The following is a 17,062-nucleotide window of genomic DNA, read 5'->3' on the forward strand; positions in this document are numbered from 1 at the left end:
TATAGTCAATAGCTAATGAGCGTGTCCCAGTTCTGTATCTTGAGCCATTTGGCAGAGCATGTTTACAAACATAACATGAAATTCCAGTCACCTTTTCAAAGCTTGAGAATAAAGCTTTGTAGGACAGACCAAAATAGAGATGCGAACCAATCTGGAAGTAACAGATGATACGTCTGTAAGGCCAATTTTTTCCTCTGCTGTCGTGTATAGACTTCACACCCCCTTCTCAATGTCTGTGGATTATGACTCCCTGAGCAACCATTGCTACCTGCTGCAGAGATTTTCCTTTTTCTCTCTTTATCCGCTTCCTTTCTGCTTTCCAGGAGGCTTGCAAGACTTTTGCAGTACCTGCTAAACTTAGCTGCTCTCCCTTGGCATGTAAAGAACTGCTTCAGTTTTCCTGAGACCGGAGCGTGCAAGGATGGCATCACCATGGAGGAGCCCAGAGCTCTCACGTGTAGGGCAGGGCCAGAGACGCTGCGTGTTGTGTCCTGCTGCTGTACCGAATAGGTGGCGTCGGTCACTCGAGAGACAGTGCTGGCAACGCTTCTTCTGATGACCTTTATTCTCTATATGTAAAAATTTAGAAACTAAATTGTTTAGAAACTAAACTCATATAATATCGGTTAAAACTTGATTTGTGTCTCCTTTTAGCCATAATGCTATGATTAATAGGGAGGAATTATAGCTTGATAGATATTGCTGAAGATCTGCCATTTTTCTTCAAAAATCTTTAGAAATCTATTTAAAAAGCTCACTGCTAGCATGATAATTGATACTATCAGGACAGGATGAAAAGCTCAAAATGGCTTTTCTTCCAGTGTTTTAAGTTTAAAAGATGTATTGTCAATAGTCCTAACAAAATTAGCACTGTAACAAAAATAACATTTCAGTAAATCTTATTGTCCTTACTATTTCTATAATATCCTAACTTATATTTTAAGTTAGCATTGTTAGCAACCCTTAGGTTTACTGCCATTTTACAAAGAATTTGTATATATTATGATACTTGAAAAGGAGCAATAATAGTCACTTTTGTGATTAGTAGCGTTTTTTTAAAAATTCTGTTTTAAGCTTTCAATCAGTTAAAACTTGTTTGATAACTGAGTAGTAGAAATCTTGGAAGCAGTGTATATAATATATACTGTTGAAAGACATATAGTGGTATTAGTGTTTCCAGGTAACAATTATTTAAAAACATTAATTAAAATACCAAAAAAGTAATAAGTTACTGTTACAGTACAAAAAAAAAAAGGGTACCAGATACTGCAGATGCTTTATGTTTTTAAGGAACTTAGCAAATTGTGATTTAGTTGTGCAACATGTGTTACCGTTAATGAGAGCTGCATGGTAATTCTCATGCACCATGTAATAGTTTGTCCCATGGGGCTTTATTTACTGAAAACTCCATTGTGCATAAAGCCAGTTTTAGACTTTTTTTTTCCCATGGAATTAGTCTGAGGATCATACACTTGATGTGTTACAAGGGACAGCAATAATAAAAAGGCACAACTGCTAGCTGAGATAAAAGATATAATTTGCAGTAAAGCAGAAATGTGGGTTTAAAATGGAAAATATATGGGTGTGACGTGTGCCCCTTTGTGCTTCTGAACAATGACTGATCATCTGTTCATACTGCAGATAAAACTCCCTAATTGTAAAATATTTGTCTTGTATACGGTAGAACACAAAAAACGGCACCTCACACCTCCTACATTTGCCTTCTACGCATCTATAGAGCTTTGTAAGTATATTAGCCTCATATTCAAAATAAATTGTAATCCAGTCAGGAGGAAAATGTGGATTTTGACAATTAATGTTCAAATGGGGAAAGAAAAAAAATGCCCATTTGTACTTGTGATGTAGAATGTGTACACGGGGATGCAGTTACCACGGTAACTGTTGCATCTAGAGACTAGCATGGAGTAAAAGCTCACTATTATAAATGATGAGTGTCAAGCGTAGGTTACACCTGCTGCTGCACAGGTCAAAATTATATTAATGTCTTTATCTGTCTTCTTTGCCCAAGTAGTTCAAAACCAGGAAACATTTCTCGGTTTCGAAATATAAGTTCAGTGAAAATATGCTGAGATTATAGTGACGATACATACAGGCATGATCTATATGATTGTCAGTTCCACAGACTGTACTGAAATTGGTGGTTATCCAAATCCAAGATTGTAGCTTGCAGTAAGAACAGACGGGGAGCTGTTGCGTTATCTATTACTGTGTAAGCAGGATGCCCTCAAAATCTTACATTTTTGGGTAGGTATTATTGGATTTAAAGGGTTTATAGTGTTTCCACATAATCATTCTAACTGGAGCAGCACAAGCTAAATACAAAATACAGTATTTTAATCTGTATGTGCAAGATGTAAATACTCAGTAATTTATTACTGTGACTCTTGTGCCTGTCCTGGTGCCTTGTCCCTCTCTGGAGAGGTGGTGTTTGTAGCAAAGCGGCCTTGTCCCTCTCCGGCTGTTTTTATAGCAAGAAGCCCTGGGCAAGGGAAACCCGATACGCGTTTTTGCTGGTGGGTGCCATGCCCCAGTGGACTGCTGTTCAGTCGATAGCATCTCCTCCGCTCCTGGCTGTGAGGGGGCTGTGAGGAGGCTGCGTGGGGCCGGGCGCCGGGCTGTGAGGAGGCTGCGTGGGGCTGTGAGGGGGCCGTGAGGGGGCTGCGTGGGGCCGTGAGGGGGCTGCGTGGGGCCGGGAGCGGGGCTGTGAGGAGGCTGCGTGGGGCCGGGAGCGAGGCTGTGAGGAGGCTGCGTGGGGCTGTGAGGAGGTTGCGAGGAGGCTGTGCGGGGCCAGGCGCAGGTGGGCTGCCGTACGTGGTTCCTGTGCAGGGCGTTCAGGCCTTGGCTCAGGCCTCCTCCTGTTGCCTGTGGACGCTCTTAACTGGCCCTCCCGCACGGGTGGTTTTCCCTCCAGATACACTTGCCGGTGTTTGGACGAGTTCTAGAAACTTATGGGAAGTATGCTTTACCAGTGTTAGACATCCTTTGCTGAAGGAGACACTTCTAATAACGTTAGGCATTTGTTAATGTCTTAATAATCTCTCTAAGGTATTTTGGGTCAGTGTAAGAGAGACAGAAAGGCAGCCATGGCTGACTTGCTGCTGAGAGGTGCAGCTTTAAAATTCATTATTTTGTCTCATTCTCCTGAGTAGGTCTTGGTCACAAAGTATTGCAAAACAAAAGCACCATCTGAAAATTGACATGAAATGTTTTTGAAGGTGAATAAGAAATACACTAGTAGTAAACCTTGATTCCAGTCAGGGCAAACAAGGAGCGACAGTTGCATGTAATACAACATTGAACATTTGCGAGATAGTCATCTCTGCACACCAAAAGATTTGTACAAAAGAATTCAGCATTATTTAATTAGGTGAATTAGTGTAGTGAAATTTCTTGAAGAGGTGAGTAAAAATCTTTTGAAATGCATTGAGGCAGTTTGCTATTTTCACACAGTTACCCTGCCAGCCTTAATATGCGAAACTGCTACTGAATGCCACTGAATTCCGGGTGGGAAGATATAGCCCTGCACGCTAGCTGTGCTGAATAGGGACAGTTTCACCCTGTTTGCAAAGAGGCAGAATGAAAGTTGACCATTCAGTCTGAACTACTATGGTTTCCTGCATGAATGCTTGGTTTCTGAAGCTTCACACTGCAACACAATAACGTTCAGTTTTAGTATAACATTTAGTTGATAGGTATGACTATTGTTCAATAATAAATTAAAGACATGTTAAGGATAACATAAATTTAGTAATAAATTTAAGATGTGCATATTCATAGCATTTAATAAACACATACAATATTATATAATTACATAATTATATTTTAATTAATTACATAGTTTATATTACTGACTAGCCTTCTAAAACAAGTGCATGAGACTAATGGAAATTTGTACCATTCAAGCTATTTCTATGTGAATGTAACAAAGCAGACATTTTAAAAATATCCTATTGCATTTTGGTTATCACAGTCTAGCTTCACAGTACAATATAAGCTTTTCAGCCTGTGAAATCCATTAATAGCCACATTAAACCTTCCCATATTGTATGAATTGTCAGGTATAAATGATTCTTTTTTTTTTAATAATTATCTGTCTCTTCCTTCTTGCAGTTTGTTAAAATGCTATGTCAATTTGCAAAGACTAGGAAAATTTGACACAGAAATTTTAGAGGGGGGAAGGAACTAATCATTGGTTTGCCTAGCATGAGTGCTCAAGTGCGCATGAAGAAAATTAACATTGATTCAAAACATAAATGAAAAATTTTATTCATAAATGGATTATACCAAAGTTTATCTCAAAAAAAAAACTCTTCGGCTTTGAGGAAAGTAAAATCTGGAAGTAAACTCACTAAGTGTTTTAGAGCTAATATTTATTGAGATGCTTGACAACATGTGTATTTTAGAGGGCTAGTTATTACATGTGTAATTGGAATAGGTGAAGGAGTGTGTGCAGTCTCTTGGTGGCAGAGGGGGCCGCCTCAATGTAACCTACTGAATGTTTTGCTTTTCAGGTGTTCAAAGCTATGAATATTCCTCAGATTAGGAACCCTTCATTGCCTCCTCTCAAAGAGCTGCCTGAAGCCTATCACGCAAAGATAGCTCTGCTTGGCGCAGGACCCGCAAGTATGAGTTGTGCTACTTTTCTTGCTCGCCTGGGCTACTCAAACATCACCATATATGAAAAGCAGGAGTATGTTGGTGGCTTAAGGTAATTAAAAAAAAAAAAAAAGGCAAAAAAAAGTTTCCTGTGACTGGAAAGTATAGTAAAAAGACTGTAGATGCCATTTATACATGAACTTTCTGCCTTTTTAAAGGGCATTTCAGTGCAAAGGAGGAAAAAGAATTTCCTATTTGGAGAACTTATTTTTATTTAAATAATCCAATATTCAGGTTAAAGCAGGTGCATTTAAGGGTAACTTTAACTGAGAATTTGATGGATATCTCCTATATTCTCTTCATATGACCTCTAAAAATGTTGATGTTCTATTGTTACTATTAAATTAACACTTCAGAAAATTGTCAGGTACCATTTTCTATGACCCAAAACAATTAAAACATGATGAAGTAGATGTAGTCATGTTAATTGAAATAATTAGTAGATATTTAAAATGCTTTAAAAGAATAGTAATTTAATGAAAAAAATTAAATTCAGAATGCTTTTAAGAACTTATTTAATAAATTAATTATGTCTACTTGGACTTGCAGCTTTAGTACACCGTACTGTAATTGGGAAATCAACCTTATGTAATTTCAACCTTCAGCAAATTGTGAATAAACAAAACAATTTTCAGTAAATACACAATTAAGGCAACTCTGCATCTTGTCTGGGTGTAAACAATTGTTGATGTTTCCTTAAGCCCTGGCACTATGTCCTGGACCATGTACTACAAGATGAATGTTTATCACCTTAATTTGTGGTTGAAATGATATCTAAAGTTTGTTGGAATTACTAAATATTAAAAGAATATTTCAGAAGGCCAACTAGTGGATACTAGCCCCCTCAATTAAAATCAAATGTCATGTTTTGCAGTTGTATTCATACTGAAGTGTTCGCAAAATAGCAAAGTGAAAAGAAAGGCAGTAAAGAGGGTGAGGCACTTGCGCTTCTCTCACTGCAGCATCACTGAAATCAATAGAGTTGACACCATTAATGAGTTTGATCCATAATGTCATAATGTCAAATACTTATTCAGTGCCCTGGAAGATAGAGAATCAATGCTGGAAAAGTAGACCTGATTAAGTGCGTATTTTCCACCGAGGTTGCAAAGTATTCTGTCTAATTATCAAGATGTTAATACGTAGGCATTTAACTATGTGAAGCTCTCTTACTAGAGCTAGCTACCATTGAAGAGTGCAAATTTAGTGTGTGAAACATCTATTCACATAATGAAAACACATTATGTTTTTATAAATACTGGATTTAAAATTAATTTACCTAAAAATACTAAGAAGTAATGAACTGTTCTTAACAATGAAACTTTACCCACTGACAGATCAGACTCATGCAAGATGCAGTAATATAATGCTGCTATTAATTCTGAGGGGAAAATAATACAGTACTCCTCCAGTTGCTTGCAGCGTGTGATGGTGCTTGCATATTTGAAGAAATGTGATTTTAAACTGCAGTTCTTTAATTTGAATTAAAGATTAATTTTAGTCAGTTTTGTTCTAATGCATACAGCTTTCCTCTAGGATTTGCTTGGCCTTTTGTTATCTTTTAATGGACAAGCAATACATTTTACATCTTTCCTGCTTTTGACTCTTAAAGAATACATAATGATAATGGTCAAATTTAACTTCCATTCATTGTAAAAAGTTTGTGATTAAAGTTTGTGTCAAAAGTGTGTGATTAAAGGCATCAGTTCCTTTTGCCCTTATTTTAATCTTGGAAGAGAAGGGAAGCTGACCTATGGCAACAGTCATGCATTATTGCAGTTACAAGCCTTTGCTGTTCCTTTAACAAGTCTAAGTTATTGATAAGTGTTTTCATGGCTTCCTAAACCATGGCAAATGGCTAACAGGACTGAGTTAATTTTGTATTCAGATTCAGCTGTTTGCCAAGGCAGTGCTTGGGCCCTTTTTTTTCTCTGTCTTGTTTTAGGTAATTTTAACTAGACAATCCCTTCACAAATATATAAAGATCATAGCTATCTTGGATGATATTCAGATTATTGAAAGCCTAGAATGAATCTGTAGTTACCTGTATGTCTGCACCTTATTTTTTTCTGTGCATAATTTTCTTTCATTTCCCTATTAGTGCAAAGTTAATGCATTGTAATAGAATAGACAGGAGCAGGCCTTGCTCAGGGACAGTGGATGTGCTGCGCCATTCATGCTCCTGTCTATGTGACTCCCTTAGAACATATCAAATGTTTCTCTTTTTTGGCTAAAGAGGTGATCCTTGGACAAAAGTAATTTGGGATCACCAAGAAGTACCAAGCACCTTTAACTGGGATAAGATTTGAGAAAGACATGAATGCATGTGACCAGTCCAGAGTTCTGTGCATCCTCCTCCTGCTCCTCCACCCTGCTTTCTTCTTCTTTCTCTGTGTCTCTGATGTTGCTGCTGAAGGAAATTTAGCATAATTATTGATGTAGAGGTTGACAGTTATAAAATATTTATTTTCATGTTAATGTGCATGCATGTGTCCACACAGAACTGTATTTGCATATGCACATGTACATATATTTATATGTACATATATGCAGAGTGCATATGCATATGTAAACTGTAACACAGAACTGTAAGTAAATTTTTAATATGAGCAGAAAAAGTGTTTACAAATTGAAAGAGTGCATAATGCAGCTAGTGCTCTGTTTGAGGCTCTTTCTAAGAGGTAAGGAAATGTTGGACCTTCAACAAATACGTGTGGTTTATAAAATTGAAACTTCCTTTTTTTAATTAGATTTCTTTATTGAATCTCTTTTGCAGAATCACACCTATCTGTTATTCTGCCTCGAACACCATTTTGCTTAGCATGACCTATGAGAGCAGCATTGTCATGATATGTTTGCTGTGTCTGATATTTAGAACGCTTCATTTCACATTGTTCAGAAAAGGTGCAAAGTGGTCAATATTAGAAATCATAAAAAGAAGACACGCTAACTTTTTAGCAGTATAATTGAGGTTGATGCAATTTAAAATAAATAAAATCATTCTGGTCTGTCAAAGATAGATGTTAAAGGTGAAATATTCAATAGCAAATGTAAAATAAAGCTGGCATGAATCTCCCATGCCAGTGCTTCCTTATGAAATCATAGATCCATTAATTGGACAACAGATGACGCTAGTAGAAGCTTAGAAACATTTGGGAAGACACGTTACTTCCCTGCATACTTTTCATCTTCATTGAATAAAATTATTTAAAATGAATTCATTGTGTTTACCTGTATAGTGCTTTACAAGACAGTTTTTGAACTAGAATAAATAGGTGTAGCTCTGTTGGAGCGAGAGGTCTGTATGGATGGATGTAAACTGAGATTCTGTGCTGGCACTGCAGTTCTCCCATACAGTAAACCTGTAGTGCCAGGAACAACTTAAAGATGTCATTACTAATCCTCTCCAAGAGAAATAACAGCAATTAATAATAAATAGTATGTCAAAAGCTGGACGTGAGTCTAAGAGCTGATATAAAATCACTGACTTGGTACATTCTGAAAGATCATAAAAATTTAAGAAGTAGAAATGGAGGAGGATGCGGTGTTAATTGCAGTTGCTCAAAATAACATGTACAACTTTCTTTTAAATTTTGTTAAAATTTGATTCTTCCCTACTGGATATCTTAATGACTGATTGAAGATTGCTATGTGTTAAGTAGCCAAAAGAGCTAGCCTTAAATGTCTTAAGTTTGTTTGATGTTACAGGTTTCTTATGGTGGACCAGAGTGGAGTCTAAACTCTTGTGAATCTGATCATATCTGTTAATGGTTACCTGCAAGTCTGGGCAAGAATGGCCACAAGGCATTCTTGGCCTGTGTTTTTAGTCACTGAGAAAATAATGCTTTTCTGGCCGCTCCTTAGTCTCACAATTAAAATCATGAGAGTCTGGCTTTGCCACATTTCCACTCAAAGACATTAAATATATCTTAAATGTGTGCTAGAAGGTTGATGTTTAACAGCTATATAAAAAAAATCCTTTCTAATATCTCCAAATGCTTCACAAGCTTACTTTTCTATTTTATTTTTTATTTTGTTTTAGTACGTCTGAGATCCCGCAGTTCCGATTGCCGTATGATGTAGTGAATTTTGAAGCTGAGCTTATGAAAGATCTTGGAGTGAAGGTAATGAAAAATATATCCTGCCTACGTATAGCTCAGAGGAAAAAGAAGAGGAACTCTGGCAAAGATTAACAGCAAAATGTCATGCACATTAGTAAAGAACAATTAAAAACTACACTAGACAGAGGCAGAAAGATGCTTCCTCTTGCTCAGGGCATTTCTCTGTCTGCTGTCTGAATGCCACTAGTTTGGAAAAGGGCAATCAATAGTTCTCATCTGGCATGCCTGCATGTGATTAATTGTCTGTAAGAAACAAATTCCTAAATTGCTTTAGGGGTTCAATGTAGCTATTAGAATGATTTGATTTTTTTTAATCGAGTTTCTTTTTCTTTTCTTTTTTTTTTTTTTTCCCTCATGCAAGTTTGGCAGTATTTAAAGCATTTGCATTTGACACTTCTCCCTTTTCTTCTTCCTTCTCTCCAAGATTTTTCTTCATGGTTTGTAATACAGTGTTGCATCCAAGTTAATTTTATGGCAAAATGCATCAAATCAAAGCGTTAACGTGATCTTCTTAAATAGTAGCAGTCATCCAGCTTTTTGGAAAGCAAGAGTGGTGTATTATTCTGATAAACAGATAATGATGGGAATATTACTTTATTAATTTAGGGATTGAACTGAAGATTTAGTGCTAACAACTCCTGCGTATTTTAAAGGAAGTTAGAAGGCGGAATGAATCACTGGACTGAATTTTTCAGTAGTAGAAGGGATAATAATCTATTGCTGACATGATTCTTCAGCATTCAGTCAAGCAAGAAATTCTTGGAATTGTTAATATTGGTTCGTACTGTAAAGGCAGTAGACTGTTGTCACAAAACCCAGGTGAGATGAGACCCATGCTGGTAAGATGTAAAGAGGCTTTAAATGCTGAAGATTTGATTTCCATCTTAATGATGGCTTGCAACCATTGAAAAGACTGACAGAAAGATAATTGGATCAAGAATAGAGCTAAAAACAGAGCAATGAAGTTATTTCAGACAAAATTGCTGGACATAGGCACCTGGGAACAGTCTTCAAAACTCATGAAGATTCTCAGGGCTCTCCGTGTTATGTCAAGGACTGGTAGAGCCACCACGTGTTGCTGACCTGCAGGTCCTTGGCTACTTTGAACTGCAGTAGAGACTTAGTGTAAATCTGTTGCCAGGCTCTGCCGTTGATGTGCAGTTGACCCTTTGGTGAGCTTGCTAGCTAAGTACCATGCTTTACACCTCTGTAAGCTACAAATATTTTACCGTGTTTACTTAGAACATTTAAAATCTGTGGTGGAAGAATGCTGTATTGTCTACATGCTCAGTAGTGTTGTTTATTCAAGTAATTCTATTGAAATTAGTAAGAATTACTCAGGTGAATAAGGATTACAGAGCTAGGCCCTAGGAGTATTATGAATCCCCACATAAAACAGTATTGCCATTTAAATTCCTTCATTAGGCTTTCATAACATATGTACACAATAGGATAAAAGAAAAAAAGCATAATGGCAATTTATAAAATGTGTTTTGTTGCCAGCGCGGATGTAGTCTGCATTCAAGAAAGGATTACAGCTATACATGGCTTTTGCACTTCTGATATAAATTATACTAAATCTACAAATGAAAGAAAGTGTTTCAGTGTGATACACTGCATGTAGCTGAACACAGGGCAAATTCTTTCCCTTGCGCTACCCTTGTAGCAGCTGCAATTGCTTGACCTGAATGGTGGCTACTCAGAGTGGGATTGCTGTGTGGGTAGAGCTCCACAGGTATTTTTCAACTTTTATTTTTTTGGTTTTGTCCTAAAAGTGACTGTTGAACTGAAGCATTGGTTTTGTAGACAGGTTTACCTTGTTTTACCTTATCCTAGAAGCCAAAGTAGCCTGTGGTGAGCCTTACTCAAGGATGATGTGAAGCTCCCCTTTCCCATATCTAGTATGGACCACATGCTTAAACAAGAGCCAGTCTGACCTTTCAAGTTCAGCTTGGGGAAAAAAGTAATTTGCTTTGTTTGTTCACTAGAATATCCTTTGTGGTTTCAGTATGCAGGACATGCTGGAAGTGATTTTTGCATTATCAAATTAAAAACCATAAATCTTCATGATTTTTTTAGGTCATTTTTGGTAAAGGCCTTGCAATGGATGGAATGACGCTCCATACCTTGAAAGAAGATGGTTACAAAGCAGTCTTTATTGGAATAGGTAAGAAGAGCTCGTGCTCCCATGTTTTGTCTTCTTGAAACTGGGTGACTGAGAATAAATTGGGGCTTGTATCTGCCTTAATAGCATGATGTGTGACAGCTTTAGTCTGATGCTTTAGGAAAATATGGAATATACTGACAATTTTAAAACTAGGAAGATAAAGCTACTGTCTTAATATAGCTAAATTAAGATAGCTGTTTATTATAATTTTTACATTTACAAGATATATTTGTAAGTAGGACAGTAATATAGCTGAATGGCTTAATTTATTGTTTATTTAAATAGCTCAAAAGTGGATGAACTGAAAAATTACTAGTAATTAATTGCCATATTGGTATAAGGGGCATAAAAGCTTAGTATTCAAATGTGAAAAACTTACTGTGCCCACATAATTAGTGAGCCTATGTGTAATCCAGTGATGTCATGCATGATTGCTTTTTCTTTTCTCTATATAAAACATGTAGCATATTTCAGATAGGCTGTAGTGAAATCTAATTATGGAATGGGCTAACAAAATAAGCTGACTTTGAGTTATACTGAAACTGGCATCATAGGTCTGTCTTCTCTCACATGCTAAAAAAAAAAAAAAAAAAAAACTAAAGTCTCGCACCTGTCTGCAATTTGAATCATTGCTGCTTTTAATGTTAGATTAGAATTGTTATCCATTTACGAGTATTTTGAAGTACAGCTGGACCCATCTTTTCCATACGATAGCCATGTTGAGCAGGCACCGTCTACAGTTGGTATGAAGCTTAATGCTCTTTATTGATCTAGACGTTGCCTAAGTGAACATAATAGGGAACAAGTTGTCCAACTGTTCCTCCTTCCTATTATTGATTACAGAGATGTAATTCTTAGTACAGCGACAACTGTTGTTTACCATCTGGGTATGCTGTATAATAAGCTTTGCAGGTTCGTCCTCTCATGTGATTATAGTACAGACCATTGTGATTTATATAATCCTAAATCCTCATATTGTTAGACACCTCTCGTGTGGGAATTTCTTCTGGGAGATATTTTGATGATATTGTGTACAGAGCACTGGACTAGCTTATCTTTATTGTTTTAATCTGTGCCTTTCAAAATGTTTTGTGAAAGCTCACAAATTAGGTAGAAATGCATGAATAAACCTTTGTTTTCTCAGAAGCTAGCATTTGGGAGGAAATGATCAATTATTATTGGAAAACCAATGGTTCCTGAGTCAGAAATTGAAAGCAACTTTCAGTTAATGGGTACTCAGAATGACCAGTTTTCACAGAGGAGGATTGGAATATTTGTATTGTATGCGTGAGCTTATTTTCTGACCTTAATGAAGCTATCCTACTATTGAATATTTTTGGTAAATATTTTTGCTAGGTAAAGGAACAGAGTCAAGGCTTTAATAAACAAAAAGAAAGTTTTTCAAAGAATAATTCTCCCCTTCACCACATGTTGCCTGAATGTGTTTGGAAACAGGGTATAAATGCTAATGAAGGATTATGTGTTCCTACACAGTATTAGAAACCCTTGTGCATTCATGATGGAGTTGGTGTGTCTCTGCTCCCAAGTGTGCCTGGCATCTCTTGCACAGTTCTGCAAAAGACACTGGCTGGTCCTTGTGGTCTTGCGTGCTGGTAGTGAGAGATGGGCAGTGAACCAAGGGGTAATAGATTTCTAGGATCAGTTTTGATTAATGCAGTAGAACATTTATAAATCTTTCAACGCCATCTGTACCGTACTCCAAGTTTTGTGTTCTTTGCCTACTGAAAAAGCTTGTGTTAAACAATTTGTATGTAACTATGAATCTCTTAAGTGGAATATTTGCAGAATACTAGTTGCATGGAAGAGTTGAGAATTGTGGGATTTTTTTTCCATAGCAATGCGATTTTTGAAGAGCATAAATTAAGAAAAGAAAGAGTCTCTCCAGTTAGGAGATCTAATCTGTTTAGGTCAATGTTTAAAGCATTCAAAATGTTGTGTGCTAGACCTGGAAATGATCAGATAGCCAGGGTGTGCCATCAACCTTTGCAATCTACGCTGTCTTGGTTTGGGAGCACTCCCTTACCTCTGTGCTGTTTTACTCTGCATCTTAGCTTTCCAGATATGGCATGTCTGAGTGTGAGGTTGAAGAGACTGATAAGGAATATGAGGCTACAAGAATGGATGCTACTCTAAAATAGATTAGATGCCAACTTTTTAAGATTTAATTCAGTGGATATTTAAAAAATGATGACTGAAAATTAAGAGATGTAGTTTATGAAAATTTTGGTGTTTGAAAAACAAGTCTTATCTCAATTGCTGCCTTATGTAAGCACTGTAGAGACTTAGTGCAACAGAGAATAAGCAAGTTTAGAGTGAAAAGTATAAATCTGTGGTAAATTAGTATAAATCTAATCCTCAGAGATAGCAACGCAAGGCATGAAAGGGTGTCTTCTGGAGAACAGAGTAGCCTGAGCACTTTATGCTGCTATGTCTCTTGGTTGGATTTTGGAGTTGAATATTCTAAGATTTTTTTCAGGAAATTGTTATGTCTGCACATCTCACTTGGCTGTCAGAGCAAACGCAGAGCTTGTAGGCCCTTATTATTCTTCCCTCATGAATTTTAGTTAACTTATTTGCAAACCAAGTCTCTGTCTGAAGAGTTCACAAAGTATTGTATAATATTTTTGAAAGAGAAAAATACAAAACATATTTTTAATACAAATATATATTGAAATGAAAATGAATGACTGAAGTATTAAAAGCAGTTAAGGACATGTCTGAAAACTTCTGAAGAAGTATCTAGAAAGGCTATCACCATAAATATTTTCTCTGCAGATTTTTATGCAAACCTGTATACTTACTCTTTAACATTTTGTTGTAACAAGGATTTTGTGTAACATATGTGTTCTCTTGCGTATAAAGATCAGATAAAAATGTATCTTCAACGATGATTTTACAGGTTAAAAAAAAATGTGTATATATAAAAATCCTAAGCCCACATTCCCAGAAATGACAGAGGCGCCTCAGCTTAACTGTGTGTGTGGGCTTACAACTAAACTGACAGACATAACTAACTTACTAGTTAGCTCTCACTATAGTGCAAATGCAACTAGGAATGAGGGTTTCTTGTTTTTGTCCATCTTGTGATGCTGGATTGCTATGGAGACAATTTTATTGTATTAGGCTTGTCAGAGGTTCTACTACAAACTGAGAAATTACAGCTTGTAAGAATGTACTGAGTAAATCCAAGCGCAGCCTGTTTCTTGTACATATTCTAAATAGTGTACCCTCCTTGCAAGGGTTAAAGTGGTGTATATAAAAAGTAAAAAATCCCGTGTGGAAGGAACCTTTGCAATAATTGCATTCGTTCATAGTTAATTAACATAGCATTTAAACAATAATATAATTAGATGATTTCATTGATTGGAATGAAATTACACACCTAAAAGGGAAATTAAAAGTCCAAGCATTGATGGGCCTTTTTTTTTTTTTTTTTTTTTTAAACAAAACAAAAAACACCTTGGGAGATTGATTTACTGTCTCTTCCCCAAAAAGTAAGTAATCTCGTCGTGCCTGTTGTTATCTTCTGATTAACTATGCAGTGCCACCTGGTGTGCAGATGGGAAGAATATTACACATCAAGAGCACTGTTCACACCCACCCACACAGATATAAACCTACGTGGCAAAAAGTGAACAGATGTTCATTTTGCTTGTGCTATAGGGAGAAATTGTGGATCTTACTCCTGATTCATAAACTAAATTTGGAGAACATGAAATCTGCATATGGGGCCCACAGGCCCATGGCCAACAAAGACATTTATGGAGGAATATGTCGTATTCAAAACTGGTCTCATTTCAGGTTGTGTACAAATTTTTTGTTTGTTTTTTTTTCTGGCTTTGTTTTCCTGAATGTTTTTTTCTCCTCACTTTCTATTTCACTTATCACCTCCAAACAGTAAAGTTTAGAATCAGAGTCATTTGAAACAATATCCAAGCCCTATTTGTCGATTGGTTGTATTTCAAAATTGTGTTTTCTGTTTCTTGGCTTTTAAGATGGTCCCTTAAATTATGTTCAGGCCTTTTGGCAAATGTAGATGAGCTGATGTAGCATCTCAGTGAAAGATGGAATTGAAGTGCAAAGCATTGTGCAGCTTCAGGCTCTTAGGATCTGCAGCTCTGGAGGTTTTTTTGGTTGTGTTTTGTATTATTACATAATGTCATTAGTATTTTGATACCTCATAGATGATGTGGTATTTTGCTGCAAGGAAACTGAAGCCTAAAGATGAGATAAAACACAAAAGCAGAGGAGAAAAGTAATATGTTAAAGGTAGTGCAGGAAAGAATGATGTTGATGGAAACATGATCATCTAGGTACTCAAAATAAATGCGTATGTAACTCGGTTCCTGAGTTACTTTTACTGATATTGTAGATAAGGGTCAATGTTGCCATCATGTCAGAACCCTGCAAGGAGGGTGCTTTTCACTCAGGGGGCAGATGGTGACAGCAGCGGCCTCGTAGGTTTGAGGCCACTGAGTCTCCTTTATCTATTAAAGGAGCTTTAGTTTTAAACTTATCTTTATTCCCAGTGCGCCATCATTCCTGGAGGTGAACAATGTACATACATTCAAGAATTTTTATGTTTGAGACATCTTTTTTTTTTTTTTTTTTTTTTTTTTTTTTTTTTACTACTGGCATTTGTAATAATCTTCCAGTTCTGTAGTTTTCACTGCTGCTCTGGATGTTGGTGGAACAGTTGTAATACACATCAGAAGCACTAGGCAGTTGAAAGCTTTCAGAGTTCAGATCACAAAACAGCTTATTTATTATTAATAGTCCTAGGACACTTTCAGAAAATACTAATAATCTGCCTTTGGGCATCCTTCAGTTTTTCACTTGCAAATTACACAGACCTTCATGCTCTTATTTACTTATCTTTCCTACCAAAAAACTACTTAGCATAACAATCTCTACTGCACATGTTTTACAAAACTCTCTCCTGTCTCTTCCTAAGATGCAAGACTCTTTCCCTGAAGAAATGCTCATCTAAATACGGTGACAAAATCAATTTTGTTCATATTGTTTTAAGACCAGTTAAATGCTTTTATATCTTGCAAGATGCATTCCTCTAAGATTGTTTAGTGTGTTTTGGGGGAGATTTCAAGCCACACAGCTATCTGCAGATTTAAAAAAAAAAAAAAAAAAAAAAGAAAGAAAAAATACTAGTTATCCTTCCATAATTAATGTCATTCTTCCACATTACTAATAAGACTTACTTCCACACCAATAATCAGACACAGAATTAACAACCATCCAAAATACAGCTTAGGTGTAAATTGGTGCTTTGCTGTTGACTCCACTTGAGCTTTTTGTCTCTTTTGTGGGAAAGAGGCATATGGACCAATACACATTTAATGCATGCAGATGTTTTTTGAAATGCTGTGTTTCCTTGTATATATGTGGATTGGCACAACACCAAACATAAAAAAGGAATTCAGAAATGCTGCTTCTTTCTGTCATGTTGAATACCTCTGAGGCCAGTTTAAAAAAATAGGCTTGTTGGATTTCTCTTGGACTGTACAGAAATAGGAAATGTACCAAAATCTCACTTGCGTAGTGCCAGCTATTGGTGAGATGATGCCAGGTACTTTTTCCTGTTCACAATTAAAGCTCTACGCAGCCTTCCTGCATGAAGTTATGTTTCATAAGCAGAATCTCTCTGAGTTGATGTTGCTTTCACTGCCTGCTCAGTTGTGGGTGTGTTTGTTGCTTAGATTGAGTAGATAATACAAAACTCAGATTTGTGAGGTGGCTTGGTTCTCGGGACTGCACAACCTGCTATGGCCTTCTTGCCCTGCCACTTCTCTGCTTCATGTCTGTGGCCCTTAGGAACTGCCCCTGGGTGGGCAAAGCTTCCATCTCACCCCACTGTTTCCTTATGTTTCTTGGTTATCCTCCTCTCTTTTCATCACTGCTTGGTACACAGGCTTTTGTGGATACAGGCAGAGTTAAATCTAATCAAGGGCAGTTTCCTCATTTCAGAGGAATCTCCTGACGCCTCGGTTTGCCTGAAGCTGGTTTTGGTCCCTCGTACACCTTGGAGCGGTCTCTAGGGCCTGCGGTAGCTCGCGTGGGA

At 36.9% G+C, this 17,062-nt stretch overlaps 1 protein-coding gene across 1 annotated transcript in view; it reads left to right on the forward strand.

Annotated features, from left to right (window-relative positions):
* DPYD (dihydropyrimidine dehydrogenase) overlaps positions 1–17,062 on the forward strand; it is a 211,121-nt gene that overhangs the window by 101,205 nt on the left and 92,854 nt on the right. The window contains exons 6-8 of the mRNA XM_088524477.1: positions 4,533–4,729; positions 8,720–8,801; positions 10,878–10,965. Of these exons, the coding sequence (XP_088380603.1) occupies positions 4,533–4,729; positions 8,720–8,801; positions 10,878–10,965 (367 nt within the window). The remainder of the gene's footprint in view (positions 1–4,532; positions 4,730–8,719; positions 8,802–10,877; positions 10,966–17,062) is intronic.

The sequence above is a fragment of the Tinamus guttatus genome, unplaced genomic scaffold (genome assembly GCF_059628265.1).
Source record: "Tinamus guttatus ecotype Peru unplaced genomic scaffold, ASM5962826v1 Tinamus_guttatus_pri_ptg000211l, whole genome shotgun sequence".
Classification (NCBI taxonomy): Eukaryota; Metazoa; Chordata; class Aves; order Tinamiformes; family Tinamidae; genus Tinamus; species Tinamus guttatus.